The 20,751-nt window shown below is 44.0% G+C and overlaps 1 protein-coding gene across 4 annotated transcripts in view; it reads right to left on the reverse strand.

Annotated features, from left to right (window-relative positions):
* The window catches only part of SULF1 (sulfatase 1), a 137,378-nt gene that overhangs the window by 53,695 nt on the left and 62,932 nt on the right, over positions 1-20,751 (reverse strand). For all 4 annotated transcript variants that reach the window (XM_036232802.1, XM_016152977.2, XM_036232801.1 and 1 more), the window contains 2 exons: positions 9,729-9,801; positions 9,162-9,396 (listed from right to left, as the gene is read on the reverse strand). In XM_036232802.1, the coding sequence (XP_036088695.1) occupies positions 9,162-9,336 (175 nt within the window). In that variant the 5' untranslated portion in view covers positions 9,337-9,396; positions 9,729-9,801. The remainder of the gene's footprint in view (positions 1-9,161; positions 9,397-9,728; positions 9,802-20,751) is intronic.

Genomic DNA, 20,751 nt, shown 5'->3' on the forward strand with positions numbered 1-20,751 from the left:
CCAGAGAACAATAGCCTATTACAGAGAGCATGAGCCCCCGGCCCACCACACACACACAAAGCTAGTGACATTGCAGAGATGACCATAGTGTTTTAATCATGTGAAATAGAAGAGGAAAAGAATTTTTCCTATTAAGTATAAGTTCCTCCAAGATGCCTGTATTTAATTAAAAAAAGAGAAAAAAAAGGATCCTCAGTGTAACTTGGTATCCTCTAGCAAACTCACCAAATGCCTGCCAGCTTTTCTATGGGGATGGCACTACTGGTTTACATTTCCACCTGTTTACAAGTAATTTGAAAAGACAGGTCATTTGCTTGTGAAAGAGCCATGATTCTATTGCAGTCAAGAAATATTTGCATAGTAGTAAAATATTCCGTTTTAACTGTAAAAGATGAAATTGTAACGAGACTGCTGAGGGGAAAAAATTCTTATTTCGATTACTCTATCCAACCAAACACTGCAGCTGAAACACATCCAAACACTGCAGAAAAAAGCGCAGGCCAGAATTCAATAGTCTTTTCAGGACTCGTCAAGCAATGCACTACAGAGTGCTACAGCCAAGCCCATTGCATTTGAATCCCGGGGCCTCACATTTCCAGCAGGTCCCACTCCTTCCAGAGAAAGTCTGTGTAGTTTTCCAGCAAGGGAGGAAATCGTAATGCAAACCAGGCAAGCATTCCGAGCAGAAGAGAAGCCTGCCACCATCCAAAAAGCCACAGCGCGCCTGGGTTTTTCACATGTTAGCTTTTACTGTTCATGTGAAACATGAAAACAGGAGGAGGGTTTCTAATTGGGTCTCATTAAAGCTCCCTAAAATATGCTTCCCTGAGGAAGACTCCTGACTGCTTTTTTTTCTTCTCTGGGTGTGTTCAGGGGACCGAGCGACCTTTCGGTGATCAGTGAATAGCACGTCGTGAGCACCTGTTTCATGCCGAACAGTCTATCGACCTTGAACTCTGGGCTGGTCCCCAACTGGCGTATCGACAAAAGCAAATGGAAAAAATTCTCTGCTGCCTCTGGTCTTCAATAGTCAACTACTTAGAAGAGGACCCACATATAAAGGTCCCTTGGGGATATCTGCAAAGAGCCATGCACGTAATGGTGTGGGTACAGCAGTGACAGCGCATCTGAGGGTAGAGGGGACCCGGGGCGACTGTCTAATAAGAGGTGAGGACAAATGGAAGGAAAGGAGGAAGAAAAGCGGATTGTTGGGAGGATGAGGATGATGCTAAGTCGGCGATGAGGACAGCGCGCTGATTTTCTGGAATCGAAAAGAGTCTGGAGAATTCTCTTGATGAAATGCGTGGGGCGGAGTTAGCAAAGAGCGGCGAAGCTGAGTAAAGATATCGGGTTGGATGAAAGAGACAAAATGAAGGCAGAGTAGGTCCTTTGTCAAGCGCACAAACGGCATGGTAAGAAAAAGTCTTCAAGAGGTGTTGCTATGGCAACGTGGCGATGGGGGTATATGCAGAGGAGGGACTGGGCTGGTCCATCAAGGGAGCAGCCAAAAACATCGCTGAAGCCATCAGGCCATGAGGTGATAAGAACCTGAACTAGATTGTGTCTCTAAAATAGAGCGACTCTAAGAAACAGATCCAAGAGACTTTGTAATGCATCCGAAGGCTATGAGCTGACTAATACCTCAAAAGTTTCAGCGTGGAAAGAAAACTGGAAAAGTAATTGTTTCGCTATCGGTCTGAAAATAACTAAAAGAAAATGTGCCCTATAGAAGAACACAGAAATCCATTTTAGAAATGCTGCATTTCACATTTGTGTTGGTTGACCATGTGGGGGAAACATCCTGGAGACAAACGGATGAGTAGGGTCGTGGGCGTGGGGAGAGAGATGCTGAAGTCTTACTCATTGTAATATCCTGAAGTTCGGAAAAATTCAGCAAACACCAGTGATAGATTTTCATTGCCTAAGAATCTCTTCATCTCTAAGTATGATCTTTCAGAGCTTCCTTTATAAGCCCAGCTAAACTCAAATTTAAAAAGGCTGTGTGCAGCCGGAAGCCATCCTCCGAGGTCCTGAATCACAAAGCTACAATTCCTGTTTACAGGCTTATTTGAACTGCGCGTACGGGATGGTAGGCGGAAATCTGATCTTACGTTAAATAATATAAAAATGGGCTAAAATTGAGCCCAATTAGTAATCTCTGGAATTGTCCCAGCCAAAACTCTTCCCCCGTTCCAAGTATCACTCTTTTCTTAATTAACTGAGCTGCACTGAGGTCCTCAGCAATCCCTGCCAATGCTATGCTTCCAACCAGTGCCCACGTCAAAGAGATGGATAAAGATGTTTGGTCCTGATTGTCACCGCGAACACTGCAGCTCCACTGCAAGTGCATATCTGGCTCGAAGTTTCTTGGTAAAGGAGAGATTCTGGGACAATACTTTCCCATCTTTAAAAACCACCCAGAGAGCACGTTAACCCACAGAAGGTTGGGCCTACCCAAGACACTGGCTTAATGAGATCGGGGAGGGCTCGCGAATTTGCGTTTTAACAAGCTCCCTGTCCATGGATCATACCTGGAGGAGTATTTTAGGTTGGACGCCGAATCAGGGACACCTAGAGCTGGCAGAAACTTTATGACTACCTTGTTCTGAGTGACCTAAGCGGCTTAGACAGCTTCCAAGGCTGTAGGATGCTGGAGATGGGAAAAGGAGACGGTCATTTCATACTTATTTTCAGGTTTTGTTCTGAGCGCTCCACAGACATCAACTCATCGAATAACAGCAGTGGGTGCTATTATTTATCATTCCCATTTTATGGATGATAAAACTGAGGCGCAGAGGGCTAAATGACACCCGTAGGGTCACACAAACAGAGCCCAGAGGCAGTGCGGGCAGCCTGCTCCAGAGACCACCTCTTAAGCTGCATCTAGGCTGAGTACTGGCTGTGAGATTGAGGTTTTCAAGACTTAAAAACGGAAATGATGTCTACGTATAGCCTCACTTTCTGCAGTGTCGTATTTTGCTTCATCAGGCCTCCCAGGGCTAACAGACACCGATGCCTGCCTCCTGCCCTCCTAAGGGCTGAAATGATCTCAGTGGCTGAGGGCCAGGTGAAGGGTGTGTGGGCTACAGATGCGTCTGTGTTCGGCAGTTGACGGCCACATCGGTGTTACACGCCGCCTCTGATCTCAGTGGATTCCTGCTAGATCCCTGCTAGATGCGGACAATGGGATGCAGGACGCACACCTCTTCCTCTGCTGAGCTAGTGAGCGCCGGCGACGCGGGCCCACAGCACCTTCTTCTTCTTTACGGAGGCGTGATGCTGAAGGCTGGTCAACAGCGCGGCCTTGCGCTGCGGCATCTGTTGCCATGTGACTGCGCCACTGAATTTCTCCATTGGGAAACTCAACCAAACTCTTCTGGAATAAAACCCGTTACTATGCTGTCGAGAGGAGTGGACGGGACGATCCCTTGTTCTGTCATTGGAAGGGCAATTGTGTCCTTTTGTTTCAAGCAGAGGCACCTCTCCTCTTACCGCTCGTGGATTTCAGGCCTTTGGTGCCTAAAATTCCAATTGTGCTGGTCTTAGTTATTAGAATGGTTATTACATAGGAATGACATGAAGCTTAAGACTCAGAGCAATATTCCCACGGCAGGGCATAGGATAAGACTGAGAAGAGAAAGAGCCCTGGACTTGAACTTGTGGGGAACCATCGGGAGTTTGCCACAGATTGGCCGGAGCACGTCATTTACCCCCTTTTGGTTCACGCTTCTCACCTGTAAAGTGAAGCCCAGAACAGCTCCCCCGCCTAGTTCACAGGACTGTAGAGGAGCCAGTGGCACCGGGCCGCGATTTCACCGTGTGCTCAGCCCAAACCCGCCACACTCAGCTCCCCCTGCCTTGTCCATCTCCCTCTCTGCAATCTACATCTCGATTCCAAGAGCTGCGTTGAAAGCACAGAGGTTACCATAGACTGAATGTGTCCTGGAAAATTCATATGGTGAAACTCAAGATCCCATGCATTAGTATCAGGAGGCGGGGCTTATGGGAAGTGATTAAGTCATGTGGGCGGGGCCCTCATGAATGGGATTATAAAGGAGACCCTGGAGAGCTCCCTCTCCCCTTCCACCATGTGAGAACACTGAAAAGGCAGCCAGCCACCTACGAAGCAGGAAAGTGGCCTTCGCCAGACACCAGATCTGTTGGTGCCTGATCCCGGACTTCCCAGCCTCCAGAACCGTGAGAAACAAATGTATGTTGTTTAGAAGTCACGAAGCCGCCCAGTCTGCGTAGGGTATCTTGTTGTAGCAGCCCGCACGGACTAAGACAGAGGTCAGCTAGCTTTTCTATTCTTTCAGACTGAAAATGTCAGTGCTGGCCTGCAGTTAAAAGCGTCAGCTCTCCACAGAAACTGCCCACCTCCTGCAGCAAGACGCCTGGCTTCACTACAATCGAAAGCTGTCCTGGGAGGTGGAGGCCTAACAGGGGTGCTACGAAGTGACCGTGACTAGGCCCAGCGGCTGGCGTGGGGGCACTGCTGGCTGGGCTGGCCCGAGGACAGGGAAGCTCCAGGCCACAGCTGAGCCCCAGGACTGCCGAGAAAAGCTGTTCCAGCGCCAAAGCTCCAGATTGGGACCGGGGACGCCTGCCATTGCTCCTGCGGGGGCGGGAGGCTGTGATGACACCGGGCTGTGGAGTGGGAGGCTGTCAGGTCAGCGGCGGCACTCTCGGGGAATCCTGCAGCGTCCACGAGGTTTGCAAGGTGGTGGAGCTGAAAATCGGGGCTTTAGGAGGAGGGACTTCGGATGGAGTATGTAACAGGTTCTTGGGGCTGATGCAGCCGTGGCCAGGAATTTCAACGGTTCTACCCACTCTAACTTATCTATTCCCAAGTCATCTGTGCCAACAAGGCCAGGAGAAGAAAATGCGCCACTAATCTGAATGACTTGACCAAAATCGCATACAGAGCTTGGATTACTTTTTTACATGTTAAACTTTATAGCAAAGCTTTCCTATTCCTGATTCAAATATCTTAGCATTTGATTATTCACTATTTTATCCCAGCAAACATTAAAATTTTTATCAAGCCTATTTATCATGTCCAGGAAAACTCATAAAACCCAAAATTCAATAATAACTATTGTCATCACCATCCCTTCAGGAAATCCCGAGCATGTGGGATTCATATACACCTGGCTTCCCAGAGAGACACACCCCCATGTGGATTACGGTAGTTCATGCTTTGATGACGGACAACAAGCCAACTCGACCCTTATTAATTGTGCAGCGTAAATGTTTCTAGATGGCATTGTCTTACGATGAAGTAAGGTTAATGCTTTTACTATATAAATGGTCACTGATGACTATATCACTGCTACCTTCCCGTGTGCCAACTGTCAAGTGTGAAATCTTAAACAGTGACATTTCCCAGGGCTCTATTAGTCTATGGAGTATTTTAATTCTGAAAACGTAAGACAAAAATAACATGATAAAACAGTACACCTTCTTCTACCCAAACTATGGAACTGGTAGGGAAAAAACAACAACAACAAAAAACCAGATGTTTCAGCTAAAGCCATCAGAAGAGAAGAAAAACAAGTTGGGAGAAGAAGGGACCAAGAAGCAGATAATAAATCTGTCTGGAATGTTTCCAGGCCACTAGGACTCATTATATTTTTCCCTCAAAGGGCAAAAGGCCATTAAAAATGGAGACTAGTTTCTTAGGGGAATGGAAATTAAATGACTACAGAGCTAGGCCGAGAAGGTAAGCAAGTGAAGGCAGCTAGGTAGAAGAAAAATCACAGGGCTTTTGTCTTCTCAGTTTTTTCTCATTTGGTTGGAGGCTGCACAGAACTCTTCTCTGACTAGAAATAAAATTGCGGTCAGGGCACGATGATTTAAATAGCAGCTGTTCCTTGGCCTGAGTGGAGATCAATGGAGAGGGGTGGGGACCGTGAGGACCTAGTCAAAATTGCCTGAAGTGTTCCAGGTGTCAAACGTTTTGCTTAGGTAAATATTTATTCAAGTACTTGGAAGTAAGTAAACAAAACAGAACCCAACCCTATCAAAAACACAATGAGATACCACTCCACACCCACTAGGATGGCTATGATCCAAAAAAATAGAAAATAACAAGTGTTGGCGAGGATGTGGAGAAATTGGAATCCTTGCGCACTGTTGGTGAGAATGTAAGATGATACAGTTGCTATGGAAAAGTCTGGTGGTTCCCCAAAAAATTAAAGGTAGAATTATCAAACTGTCCAGCAACTCCACTTCTGGATGTTTACCCCAAAGAATTGAAAGCAGGGTCTCAAAGAGATATTTATAAACCTATGTTCATAGTAGCAACATTCACAAGGTGGAAGCATCCCAAATTTCTATCAACAGATGATGGATAAACAAAATGTGGTATACACATACAATGGAATAGTATTTAGCCTTCAAAACATCAGAAATTCTGACATGCTACAGCCAGCATGGTTGAATCTTGAGGAAGGACGTTATGCTAAATGAAATAACCCAGTCACAAAAAGACACATACTGTATGATTCCACTTACATGAAATGCTTAGAGCAGTCAGATTTGTAGAGACAGTTAGAAGAATGGTGGTTGCCGGGGGCTGGAGGTGTGGGAAGTTATTGTTTAATGGGCACAAAATTTTAATTTTGTAGGATGAAAAGAGTTTGGAAGTTGTTTGAACAGCAATGTGAATATACATAACATTACCGAATTGTGCACTTAAAAGTGGTTCAGATGGTAAAAGCAAAATGAAACAAAACCCCAAATCCCCAAAACCAACTAAAGTCTAGATCAGTTCATGAAAGATTATGAGAATATCGCAAAAGGCTAGGCCAAAGAGCCTAGTTTTTCTGCTGAGAAGGGTGGTCTTCTCTAAAACTTCTTACCCACGCACGGTTCACTGTGGTACATCACCAACCTGTTTTGCCAACAAGATGAGAAGACTCATCTTCTGCTTCTATTATCTCTCACACAGAACCTAGAATATTACTAAGCATTTACAAGTTGTTTTTAGGAAAGGCTTAAAAACGTAGATGGACTGATGGCCGGAGGGGAGCATAGTTAAGCGTGTAGCTGTGAGGCCTACACGTAGCCCAGGGCCTGGCTTCACTGTTTACCAGCTCATCACAGCCTGCAGGACTTCTCTAGGCCTCATTTTTTGCCTGCATAAACTAAAGAGAGTAACAGTAACCACTTCATTGGGTTGTTGTGAAGATTAAATGAGTGATTGCTTAGCACAGGCTCTGGCTAGAAAATCGAGAAAGGAAGTAAAGGTAAATATGTCAGAAAACAACTGGGTTGATTGAACCTGGTCTTTGACCCTTTACTGTTATACCCACATGCCTCCAATAGAGGGCAGTTCTTAGTAAGTACTGAACTAGAGGATAAGGGTAAAATTTTGAATTCCGTTCAAAATAAATTTATAGACCAACTCCCTGTTTTAAAGATAAGAATCGTATACCCGTATTCATTTATGGGCATTCCGTTAGCTTTTTTAGGCCCTTGCAGGTCTATTCCAAGTTTATTTAGCACCTATGAGATTCCCAACACGGTCCCAGCATCAGGACTGCAACGCAGAAAGAACACACCCTGCCGTCTAAGCTGCCCTCGGTCAAGTGGAGGAGACGAGGACATGGCGGAAGCACATGGGCGGGGGGGGAGTCGAGGGCCAAGCTGGAGGCAAGTCCAAGGTGGTGCCAAGGAAAGTTCCGTCGACCCTGTTGCGGGGGAGTAAGGTTCAGGTGAGGCGAAGGCATCTGAATTGGGTGATGAAGAATAGATAGGGCTTCTCCAGGTGGAGGAAGGGCGAAAAGGCAGAGGGGACAAGATGCGCAAAGGCATGAATGAAGTTCAGGTGAGAAAGTTGACGCCTTCAGGGAAAGGTGAGTTGTTTCCACGAAGCACAGAGCAGAAGCGAGGGAAAGGGCAGAAGCCTCACAGAGAGAGGCGGGGCACATGGCCCGGAGCTCATTTGGGGACAGTAGACGAGAAGGGAAAAGCTGGAGAGGAGAGAAGAGTCTATAGGTCTTGGCTACAGTAAAAGGGACGGACCTGTGAGATGACCGGGAAGGCAAATTCGGATGTGTTCATATCATTTCACTTGCTCCGTGAGTGATTAAGAACCTACGCTACCAGCCACATACGTACTAAGACTCTGTGAATCGATCTCAACCATCGTCACCCCCTGTTCTCCTAGGCCCCTCCCCAGACCGTTTTGAAAGCTTAAGACTTTCAGTGCGCTTGCTTCCCACTGAACCCCAGGAGTCCCCTTTGTTGGAATTCCGAGGTTTGGTTTCAAACTGGAAGTCCAAGTTCTCTTCCATTCAGATCAAGTTCCAGCATGGAGGGTTTTATCCTCGAGAACCCTAGTCAGAGGACCCTGTAAAGAAGACAGGTGCTCTGTTGGCACAGAGTCTAAAAGATGCTTGTGACGGTCAGGCCGAGTGTGATGGGCAGATAAGCCTGGCTGAGTGATGCCTGAGAACAAGAGATGTGGGTCCAGGAATGGCAACGAGTGGTGTGACATCTTGTCGGGGCAAGAGTTTTCTCTGTCCTAGGTACCCTAGAAAAACTTGACCCCAGGCTTACGGACAAGAACGTGGGGCTGGGCCAATCAAAGGTGAGAAACCCATTCAGATGATGCAGAAGTTAAGCTGGAACCACCAGATTTTCGCAGGTTTTCCAAGGGCTGTAACATTAACCCAGCTGAGCGAAGTCGTCATCATATCTAACTTTTAATTACCTGACAATTACTGTAAACTATGAATAAATTATTCACGCTAATAACAAATCACGGGAAGTCCCTCCAGCATCTACCTATGCTCATATACACTGCAAAGAATTTCAGTCATAATCTCACAACTTTGCCCAAATATTTTTTTTTAAAAAAATGGCCAAGAGTTTCCAAGATACACGATTCAAATCTTTGACTTCTCTAGTATTTAATCTCGGCTTCCTCCCTTCCTCCAGCCCCCTATCCTCCTAGGCCCGCCCCTCCCCAGACTGTTTCAAAGCTTAAGACCAGAAAAGTAATATTGCAACACAAACCAAATGCCTTACACACTCAGTACAAGTCCGTTTAATAAACTAGGTTGTTGCCTAAGGCCTCAAACGCTCACTGGCAGTCATGGATCATGAACCACTTGAGCAAAAGAGATGAACAAGCGAAAAACCCGGCATCTCACCCAGCTCCACGTCTTGGTCATCGGTGAGCACGAGAATTATGTTAGGTCGGATGTTCTTCCGTTCCTGCTGTATCCGTCCTCTGAACCTTGGCGATCTGACAGTGGAGCAGAAGAAGCTCCCCAGCAGCTCGGCGCCCAGGACGGCCAAAACCAGAGCCCAGCAAGAGGGCTTCATTGTGTTGGGTCCGATGTCACAGAACCCACACGACGTCTCAGCCTCCTGGTGTCTGCAGGTCTGGGGAGCCAGAGGGAAAGCGAGGGAGAGAGAGAGAGACTGACTGACTGAAATGAAATCCAAACCCCAGACACAGTTGCAGAAACCGGGCTTCAGCGGAGCGAGAGCAGGCACATGAGCTGGCATGGGAAGGGCGCGCCACGAGTCACAGGCGGCGAGTCTCAGGCGGCGAACCCTCCCCGGGCCGAGGGGTCGTTTAAGCACTTGATTATTTTGCAAATTCTCCTTTGTCCTTCATTCTCATTCCAACGTTTCCTAGTTCAATTCATTGCCAAAATAACATTTTCAACAGAGGGGCACGAGCGTAAAAGTTTTCTGACAAGAGTTAATACCTTGAATTAGGGATCCTGGTTGAGAAATCAATTTCTAGACCCAGAGGTGCTCAGAACATCTGCAGACAGGCTCCTGGAAGGGGGAGGAAAAAAAAAATACAAAGAAAACATGAGTCAAGGATTTTAAAACAGGTTTTTAGTCTGAAATAGTCTCTTAAAAACAGCAGGTAGATGATGATGATGATGATAGATAGATAGATAGATAGATAGATAGATAGATAGATAGATGATAGAATTTTTTTCGTCTGCACTCCAACAGGAAGAAAACAGGAAGAAATCGACCCTCAGATGATCGACCTTAACAAACGACTCAAATAACATCTCCGTTTCATAATCGGCTCCATAAAACGGTGCTAAGGGCGTCGTCGCCTCCACTCACACTGTAACAGCACTTTAAACATCCCGAGAAAACTAACCAGAAAACTAACCGCAGATGAGGAAGAGCCAGCAGTGCCCGTGAAGGCACTGCGCGTTTGGAGAGTGCGCCGTGGGCGTGTTCGGAAGAGCAAACTCACCTGCTTCAGATATTCGAGTACTTATCGGGGCAGAATGACAGGCGAAGCTATCGTTTGTCATCTGCATTATGTCACTCACTACCCAGGAGAGTTCTTTCTGCGGACAAAGACTTCACAGCGAGTGACTGGGAGGACAACCTTTTCCAGCCTCCACAAAGCTCGCGACTGCCCTCCGTCACTCACCAGGGGAAGAGGCACTTCCTGCGAGCTAGTCTGGTCCCTCTGTCCAGCCTGAGTCTTCAGTGCACTGGCGCCGAAGGGGACAGAAGCCTCCTTCGACTGTCAGCACCAGCCTCACTATTATCGGGACCCGGCGCGGAGATGCCTGCACAGAGGTTGTGCTTTGTGGCTGCAGAACCAAACGGGCAGAGCCAGTGCCTGACGGGGCTCCGAGGCTGGGGCTCGGAGGCTACCCTTGCACAGTAAAAAATAAATAAAACCTGGAGGGGCGCTCTGCGAAATCTCGGCCAGTCTGCCCGAGGGGAGAGTTTGACAGCGTTGGGAAGGGCCGCTTTCACTTTGGAAAACTAACCCGCTGCAAGCTCTCCTCCTGGACCTCTGAGATAGCAAAGGGCTCATGGGAGGGGGGCGGGGAATCTGTCTCTTGGATGTCACCAGGGAATGTCTGTATGGGAATGTGGGCTGCCCTAAAATTAATTAGACAGCGGTCCACCTCATGAGCTCCTCTGTCCCCACGCATCTGAGGGTCTGTATTTTGATCTGCAGCAATAAACTGGCGTCGGATAAATAAACGTAATGAATTAAGTGAATAGTGCAGAGCAGGAGGAAAGGGACTCCGTGGCTCACTTCTGTGTCTTCCATTCCGGAGGGTGGCATGGGACAGTCAAGGAAGAAAGGCTGTGCACTGTTTACCTCAGCCACACACAGAATCTTTGTTGACACAAACACGCACAAACACCCCTATTATTTTAAACTTTATGAGCTGTTTTGTAAACAGTTCTAATGCTTTTCACTCTGCAGCTTGTAATTAGAGACAGAGGGGGAGAGAGGGAGAAACCCAACAAGTAATAGGTTTTTGAACAAAACTCTAGTGTCTGCGGCGAGGCGGTCCTGATGCCATTATCTGCAGAGCGACCAACAAGCCACCTCCGATTGGTCCCGTGGCTCCTGAAGTCAATACGTAAGATTCAGAGTTGGATATTTTGGGGGTAATAACTCAGGGTTAGTTCAGTGATTGCCGGGCACGCCGAATACTGAAAGCCGACGATTGTTCTACACCGATTGTTGGGTTTCTGTGCATTTGTTTTAAGTCATGAGAAAACCGATACGAGAACAAAAGAACAGGAAAATGAAAGCAACAGGGCTTTCTCCCACAGAGCGTGCGTCGGCCCCCACAGTCACACACAGAAATTTCTTAGAGGGCTGGTCTGTCATGTAGCAAAACTTTGCTCACCTCGGGGGTGTGGACAGAGAGTGAGCAGGGTTTTCTTGCACTCGCTATGGAGCAAAACAACTTCTGCTGACCGCAGCGACCTCGAAGGGACAGTTGGACTCACTGTGTCCAGCAAACGGTGGCCCTCAGAGTTAAATGGTCAGCCACGCACGAAACCGAAAACTCCTGACAATTAGGATGCTGATAACACTCCCTGAAACCCAATCAGCGTTGCTGGGCATTCTTTTCTTTATCTTACTTACTTTACTTCTTCCTTTAGGAAAAAGGAAATTAGTTTTAATGGTGCCTTGTATAAACTACATTGAAAATCATTTCCTAATGGAGAAAAGGGAGATAGATTTTTTTTTTTTTTTTTTTTTTTTTATGGCTATAAAGTAACTTTCCTTTCTGGAGAGTTAAAGGTACAGGAGGGACCGACATTTTCTTAGGTCACAGTTTATGATCGATTTAGGGGATTCGTATTGAAAAGCACAGGAATTGAGAGGTAAAGAAATTTCGACAGGCCTGGTCCGCAGGAGTGCTCAATCCTTTATCCCACCTCCCTTCGCTAAAACACACAAAACACACTACTGTGCAAAAACTGCACACAGACAATTCTTTATTCAAAGACGACATTTGAAAGCCTGTCATCCTCTCACTGCCTGGTTTCCAGCTCCAGAAGGAAAAGAAGTAAAGAAGAAGAAGAAGAAGAAAAAAACCCTGTCAGACAAAATGCAGAACCTGACAACAGAGACAAGGATGCGATGTCTGAATTGGATACTTTGCAGCTGGCGACAAGTGCCCTTAGAGACCAACGATTTGTCTTGAGAAACAGTTGAAAATGGGAGAAATGTAAAGAGAGCTTTTTCTCACACGTGGAAAGGGAGCTTGAGGAACCCGTCTGTGCTCCAAGCCCTCAGCGAAAGACGCCCATTGTCGTTATGGCCAATCGGGCAAAGTTTAAGAACTGTGTTTAAGGCACTTGAGCCAAACTCTACAGGTGACATGAAAAGTTTCAAGTCGCATATAAAAGAAAAAAAAAAAAGACTGGGAAGACTTCATGCCCACGGGGAGGAGAGTCGAGTTCGCATGTGCCCGAATGGCCGGACCCCACCTCAGTGCCCAGGAGGTTTCTGGGGGTCTCTGTCTTCACCAAGACCCCCCCACCCCGGTCCGGCATTTGGTGCTGAGGTAAAAGAGTCCTGCTTAGACCGCCGTAGCAGTTCTCTAAGGGTGACTGAGAACGTGAGGGAACCCTGAAATCCTGTTGGGCGGTCCGCAAAGCTACAACTATTTTGATAAGAATACTGGCACATTATTTGCCGCTTTTACTTCGTTGACATTTCACGGATGGAGTAAGAGCAGCGGTGGGTAAAACCGCCTTTGAGGGTGGAGGAAGGGAGCATCGCACACGGTTTTTTTTTTAAAAAAAACAGTTTCATTTAATGTGAAGCAGTAAAATGACTCATTTTCTTAACCTTGAACCCTCGAGTACAGATCTTTCCTTTTTCAGTTTCCGTTTTAGGAGCTAGGAGGGACATGCGAAGGCCTGTGGAGGTGTCATAGTTTTCTTGAGGAAAACCGCGTGTGTGACCTAGTTGCAGGCTGAATTGATACCATTTTTTTCTCATAACCACCATTTTTACTTGAAAGAATTAGTTGGACTTAGATATTTGGCAGTCATTTTCTCAAATGATGAATGAAATGAGACTGTCTTTTCAAAGAAAACAACTGGCAGTATCTGCCGTATTTGCTGCCAACAACAGAAATCTAGCTTTCAACCTAAAACCAGGATTTTGGAACGCTCGTATTTGCCACTATGAGCTTGGCAGCTTGCCAATACAGAAAACCTTTCCGATGACATTGGTGTTGATATTCATGAGTGTCATTTTTTGATATGGGAAAATGAAACGTGTCGACATTTGGGATATTTGCTTGATTTGGTAACCCAATACTTCCTAAATGACGAAATAAGATGCTACAAAATCATACACAAGTAAAAAAAAAAATGTTAATCAAAGTTCATGAAGACCTGTCGGATTTTAAAGTGACAGTATTAAAATCTTTGTCGACATGGTTTCAGATTTCTTACTACTTCTAACCTTTAAGAAATTACCACTTGTCAAGTTTTGGGATAGTATCAAAGGAGATCTACAAGTATCTGAAAAAACTATGAAAACATTTTTCCTTTTCCAACTACGTATCCACATGGGGCTGGATTTGATTCCTAGACTTCCACCAAAACAGCAGATTTCAACAGATTGGATGCAGAAGCTGCTTTAAGAACCCAGCTCTCTTCTATGCAGATAAGCACTGAAGAGATTTGCTAAAATGTGGAACAATGCCACTTTGCTCACCCACATCTTTCTGGTTTGGAAAATATAGGTATTTTCATAAAACATATTGGTTCACATATAACAGATTTATTATAAAGGATTAATAAATACTTAAAAAAACTTCTCAGCTTTAATGTCTACATATCAATAGCTATAATCTTCATAAATAAAAGCTCTTGGGGGGGGGTCCTCAATAAATTTTAATAATATAAACGGTTCCTGAGCCCAAAGGGTTTGAGAGTTGCTGGCTCCTGGCATACCTGGTTCCACAGGTAAGTCTAGATTGTCACCTCTAAAACTGTAGATCTGGCCCTAGTCACAAAGTTCTCATTGCCCCCCCCCCTTAAAGCCTTGAAACTGTCCTAAATGCCTGATACCACGTAGGAGCTATTAACAAGTGATGGCATACTGTTTTTATTATTTTAATCTGGGGATAACACAAAACTTTACAAACGAATGCCCATACACATAAAGTATGTGAGCCACAGAATGAGAACCACCCACTCGGCACAGAAATACACCTCTCAGGGATGGGGCAAAGAACCGTTTCTAGAACAAAGCAACGCACTCCATAGGACACAGGAAGAAAAAGGAACACCGTGACCAACCAACCCAGCAGGGGAGGTGAGGCCAGCAAACATGCCATTTTCAGAAGTTGAATATACCCAGAACACACGTAGTTTATCACCACAGTGACGCAAAACAGGATTATGCCTGCAAAAAGCTGGTAATCACATCCCATCCATATCCACCACCAGTCCACATGCATTTCTTAGCGTCAGTTTCCATGGCCCTTTTTCCCTTAATTTTGGCTTTCAGGTTTCCCATACATCACTTCTTCTCTTTCAAGGAAGCCTTCGGGATGTGCTATCTTCTTTGATATATGCGAAACCGAGAAGGAGCTTGTTTCTTCTTTTCAACAACCCCATAGCTGGCAACACTCATCTCCTGTTATCCCCCGAAAGCCCGTTCTCCAGGCTAATTTATTATAACTCCAAGCAAAGCAGGTAGACAAGAGTCTCCTTCTGGGGCAGTAACATTTTTATGCCCCTCTGACAATAAGTCTCCTCCAACAACCAATGTCAGCCGAAAAACATGCATCTCCAACCTGGAACACCTTTGGGGAGATACCTGGCTAGAGGATGAGCTCCTCCTTGAATAATGTTTGCTTTTCTTCCCTTTCTCTTTCTCCCCCCAACATTGTGAATCCTGAAATTGGTAGGAATCCTGAAAAGTCATCTATTCACTAAAAGCGCTGTTGTCGGTTACCCCTGGGATTTGGTGAGGGAGAGAGACGGGTTTTCTCTTTCCTACATTCATAGACAGTTTATTTTTTTCAGTGCTTTTTTGCATCTATAAAAGCAGAAGTAAGTACATTTGAATGTTCTAGGTTTCCCTTCTGTCTTCTTGTGGAGGGATAGATTTGGGTAATGATAAGAATGAAGCGAGAGGTTATAGCAGAAAATGTACTTTTGAGTCACAGCCCCACGGAGACGAGAACAGGAGCCACGAGGAGATGAGCGAACGCAAGAATGCGAAAAGCCCGAGACTGACATGTGCCCAGCTTCTTTCCAATAGGAATTAGCAAAACGAAGGAAAACCACATGCTCTAAAAATTATGAAAAGAATCAGAAGGACCTGACATTCCTCAAGCAGATGCTACCGAGTGTCTAAAGTTTCTGACAATGGTCGCTAGTTCCAATGGTGGCACCGAGATCCGAGAGAAGGATGACAAAGATTACTGGAGTTCCAGAAGAAGGAGCATTGGAAACCTCAACTTATATGGGTTTTGTGAGTAGATAGCAATCCTGATAAACAGAACTGCGGATATGGTCCGAGGCATCTTGGCTAAGTCTTAAAGTATACGATTTATTACATTAAATTCCATTCAATTCGCCACTGGTTTTACATACTTACAGCTTATTTATATTGAAGTATATTGCATCACTCAGCAGTAGTTCGTTGCGACAATGAACTTCAAATATCGGTGGGTTAACATGATAAAAGTACATTCATCACCACACTCAAGTCTCCGAGTCACACCCAGGGTGGCAGGGAGCTCTGCTCTGCCCGGTCGTGCATGGACACAGGCTGACGGGGTCACTATTGCCTTGTTGCTCCAGTAAGTGGACCAAGAAGCAGAGAAAGGAAAAACTAGAGAGTCTTGCAGGAGCTTTTCAAGGCTTCAACCTGGAAGTGACTCAGGTCACTTCTAACATTTCACTGGCTGCGACTAGTCACACGGCCCCCTCCAATTAGAAGAGGGCTGGAAATCTGGTGGACCAGATGAAGTGTCTGCTGAGTGCTGCTGCTCCTGTCTGCGCCACAAGCACCGAGTTTCATCGGTACCTTATGTATTTCTCTCTTTCAAACACACACAGGCATATACACACACGTGTGCACACACACATGCACATACTTAAGGTATGTGTATAAATATATTTCACACAGACACATATTTCAAGTAATGAAGAAACATAAAACATAGTCTTCACAGCTTAAAGTTCAACCATTCCTAGGTACTAAAAATGTACTTTTAGCAGATTTGGGGGGTTTTGGACATGTTTCCTTTCGCTCTGTTGCTCTGATACACATAATCTGGCAGAATACAAACGTATTTTAAAGCTCCGTGATTCTCGTGAGACATTTAAGCTGAAGACCGTTTTTTTTTAAAAGATAACTAAATGCTATATTTATATTTCAGAAACATTTCTCCAAATATTTTCTTGCAGTTAAAAGCTATGCGAGGAAAGAGGAACGCCTGACTTAACTGTATAAATTAAGCCACAGTCAAGAGAATTTCACTGGCCTACTTTCCAGGAGGTCAAGCTCACCACCAATACAACGTTCTTTATCATTTTCTAAGGGTTTAAATACAGCAGAGTGGAGATACAAGTGCCTTCTGAGGGGTCCTGCTGGCCTCTCACGTGATGACCAAGAAAGGGAGGTCTGGGAAATAGAGTGTAAAGAATGGATATTCATTTCTAGTTCCCAGCTTAAGACAGAGGCAAAAATTATTGCGAATAGCTCTGACATAGATATCACATATATCAGATGGTATATCTGATATATACAGATTAGCAAAACAAAGAAAATACTGTATTTATAGTATAACTTATAAGAGAATCTTTTAAAAAATCAAACACTCAAACTTAAGTCAAATCCTTTGCTCAGAGACATTTTCAAGAAAACCTTAAAATTCAGATTACTTCATGTAGTGGTATTTTGAAAATACTGCTTCACAAGTTTTACTGGGAAATATTGTTTTTATTATTGGTTAAATGTAAAATTCCAAGTCTTCTAATGACAAAATCATCTTCCACGTGTGCTTTAGATGTAGCTAAATCCCTGTGCTATCCTCAGATGATTGTCTTTCATTTAGCTGTATACTCACCTCCCAGTGACTAACGTGCACAGTTGTACATTTATCAAGTTAAAAGAACAACTCCATTAAAATTTCAAGTGAAGTTCAGGCCTGCAGTCTTGGAAAATCTCACTGCAGTACACCAGAGTGAGTAACTAGAGGCCTTTCTATGAAAATTAACTTATTAATGTGAGCCATAAAGCATGCATAAAGCATACAATGAATGCAAATTGTTTAATTTTCAACATCCATTTGATATACGGTATTCTTGTCCGATCGAATTCATCTTCCTACCCTCAAATCATTATCTGAATTTTGCTAATTACCTAGAGATATTTATCAATATTTGAAAATGAAGTAGCCCTGGAGGAGAGATGGTAGATTTTAAAACCATAAATTCACTATCGTTTACCGATTTAAATGATTCTACTTGCATGAAAGTCCTGTAGTAACTTGAAACTTAAACTATGACTTCTGTCTTAGTTCACTGTCTGTGCAGAAGCTGGGAAATATTTTAGCTAATTAAAGCTAGCATTTCCTCTATTGCCACAGAAGAGCAAACTTTATGAAGAGGTAAGCTGCAGGAATTTGTAGAATGAAAATTTTAAGAGCCGTATTATCACCCTAAACTAATATTTGTCTTATTTGTAAGACAGTCTTCCTGAAAAGGCTCAGATTATGATCTACGTCCATGGACATTTGTGGCAAACTTCTGTTTATTGTCACTGGAGCGTCTTTATAAATAAATGGTTACAGTCAGACAAGTCCTTAGATTTCATCTGGACTTCTACTCCGCAAACACCCAGGGGTGTTCCACTGCCAGAATTTATTTTCTAACTACTCTGTTTAGTTTCAAACCTTCATTTCTTAGCGCGCACAAGAACAGCACTTGTCACACAAAGGAGCTGATATAATTAAACCAGATGAAGTGCCTCGCAAGTCAAATCAGCCATTCACGAAAGCTGGTCACTAGAGGCTATTTCCAACAATGCATATTTCAAAGTAATCTACAGTAATCCCTTCTCTCTACTGATTTGGTTTCCATGAACTCTTAAGCACATGTGTTCTGCCAAAAGGAAGCTTATTAAAACCTGATGTGATATTAGAGATTATAATGCAACGGGGTTGGACTGATTTTAATATCTGAGTTCAAAAAGGAAAGCGATTTGCAATTATATGTGTAAGCTCACTGAAACATTATGCATATAAAGGTAGATGGTGTTTACTTATTAAGGGAAATAATGTTATCTGACTGGGGTGTATATGTAAAATTTGCATATAAAAGTGGGGGAGAAACTAAACCAGTTTTCACTGATGGATGGATTAGCAAAGCACAGAACTATTTTATGGCTATAAATAGAGAGGAGCTTGTATTGTTTAGAAAATTCTTTATAAAATCATGAATCTCTGGTAGATAATTCTTTTGGCTGCCTATGGTGTAACATTATCAAAACCTGTTACATCAGCATTTGACGACTTCAAAATATTAGTTGTCGTCATTTGCAGAACTAGATTCTTATGGTTACTGAGTGAGTCTGGCTCCTTGAGAAGTTTAGCAAGACCTATAGTCCCAGTGCATTTCTGGAGGTTTTGTTACTAGCAACCACCACCTTACAGGGCTAATGAGAAAGAGACTTCCTAGAAAACACTTGATAGAATCTCTGAGTTAGAAGATGTTATGGACTGAATGTTTGTGTCCCTACTACTCCCACATTCATATGTTAAAATCCTAACACCCTCCTCGCCCCATGTGATGGTATTAGGTGATGGGGCATTGGGAAGTAACAGGTGATGAGGGTGGAGCCCTTCTGAATGGGATTAGTGCCTCCATAAAAGGGACCCCAAGAAGCTCTCTCATCTTCTTTCCGTGTGAAGGAAGTAGGTTCTCACCAGAAACTGAATCTGCTGAGGACTTGATTTGGACTTCCATTTTCCAGAACCGGGAGAAATAAATGTTTGTTATTTAAGCCACCTGGTGTTTGGTATTTTTGTTATAGTAGCCCTTATAGACTGAGACAAAACAGATCTTAAAGTTTACCTAGATCGACCCTTAACGAATGAATAAAACTTCTTTAGGGCATCAATGAAAAATGTCCATATCAGCAACACAGAACTCTCGAGGTCACTTGTTTAATCTTGGGGCAGCATTTTAAGGTTAGAAAATTTCCCCCTTTATCGAACAAAAGTCTGCCTTCATCTCTTCTTAATGTTTCTGCTGAGAAACACAAAATAATTCTATATTCTTCTACGTAGCAAATGCTTTAAATGTCGAAGACTGTTTCCATCTAACTTCTAAATCTTCCCCTCTTACAAACCACCTGTGTAGTGAGTGGTTTAGTGGTAAGTGATGGGAGGGTGGGGGAAGGGTTACTTTGGATTTGGCCATTGGTTAGTTAAGTATTAGATCCATAGATCTTATAAAGCTGTAGTTACAGAAATAGGAAGCCAGCATATTTAATGTCCATCTGGCTCAAAAAAATTTTTAGTCCCAGAATACTAATCAATGTTTTTCAAATTTGCTAAGTAACATTTCCTTACATACATAGCACTACTATGATGCTTGGACTAAATTCAATTTAAAAATCTTCCCAAATTTGCATAATTAACTTGTTAATCGGTTCTGATGGAGGGTAAAGCCACGCAAGAAAGAGAAAGATCCAGGCTAAAAGTCATAATCTGAGTACTGGCTTTTTTTCTTTCCTTGACAATTTAGTCACTGATTCCTCTCTAGATTCTGAGGATGCTTTCCTTCTAAGAAATACCTTGTTCACCACACTTGGCTCCCAGTTTCAGAGCACCAGATTCTCTGAAGGAGCTGTGCAAGAGAAGAAAACCACCTTTCCACCCTCAAACAAAGGCCCCAAGGTCAAGTACTTAATTTCTAAGATTAAACAGGGAGGGGTTTATCATAAACACCTGGGGTCTTGTTAATTACTCCAGAGTTCCTGATTGGAGGGTGGAGCCTAAGTAATTGCATTACTAACAAGTTCTTTGGTGATGCTGATGTCAATAGCACTGGTTCAGGGTAAAGGACTTAACCCACTGGCAGTACCAAAGGGGAGAGGATGTCGTCTAAGCCTGGGGCAGGTGCTTCCCTTGTTTTCATGAAGGTTGATCTTTCAGGCCTTTGCACTGGCTGGAGCAGCTGAGCATTCAAAGACAAGACTATTGATATTGCTACCGGTTGCTTCACAGCTGATAGAACTTTTGTAAAGAAACTAAGTCCCACGAGTCCTTGGCACTCATGACTAAATGAGTCTGACAGTGGCCCAATGCAATGTGAAAGCCTGTTGTATTTATTAAACGACTGTGATGCACAGAGATCTTTAGGTAAATTATTCCTAGATATTAGGGAAGCAGAGTGGGTTACTTGCTATAGCTTTCATAAATCCTTTTCTCAGTTTTCTAATTCCGT

Source organism: Rousettus aegyptiacus, unplaced genomic scaffold, assembly GCF_014176215.1.
Source record: "Rousettus aegyptiacus isolate mRouAeg1 unplaced genomic scaffold, mRouAeg1.p scaffold_m13_p_15, whole genome shotgun sequence".
Taxonomy (NCBI): domain Eukaryota; kingdom Metazoa; phylum Chordata; class Mammalia; order Chiroptera; family Pteropodidae; genus Rousettus; species Rousettus aegyptiacus.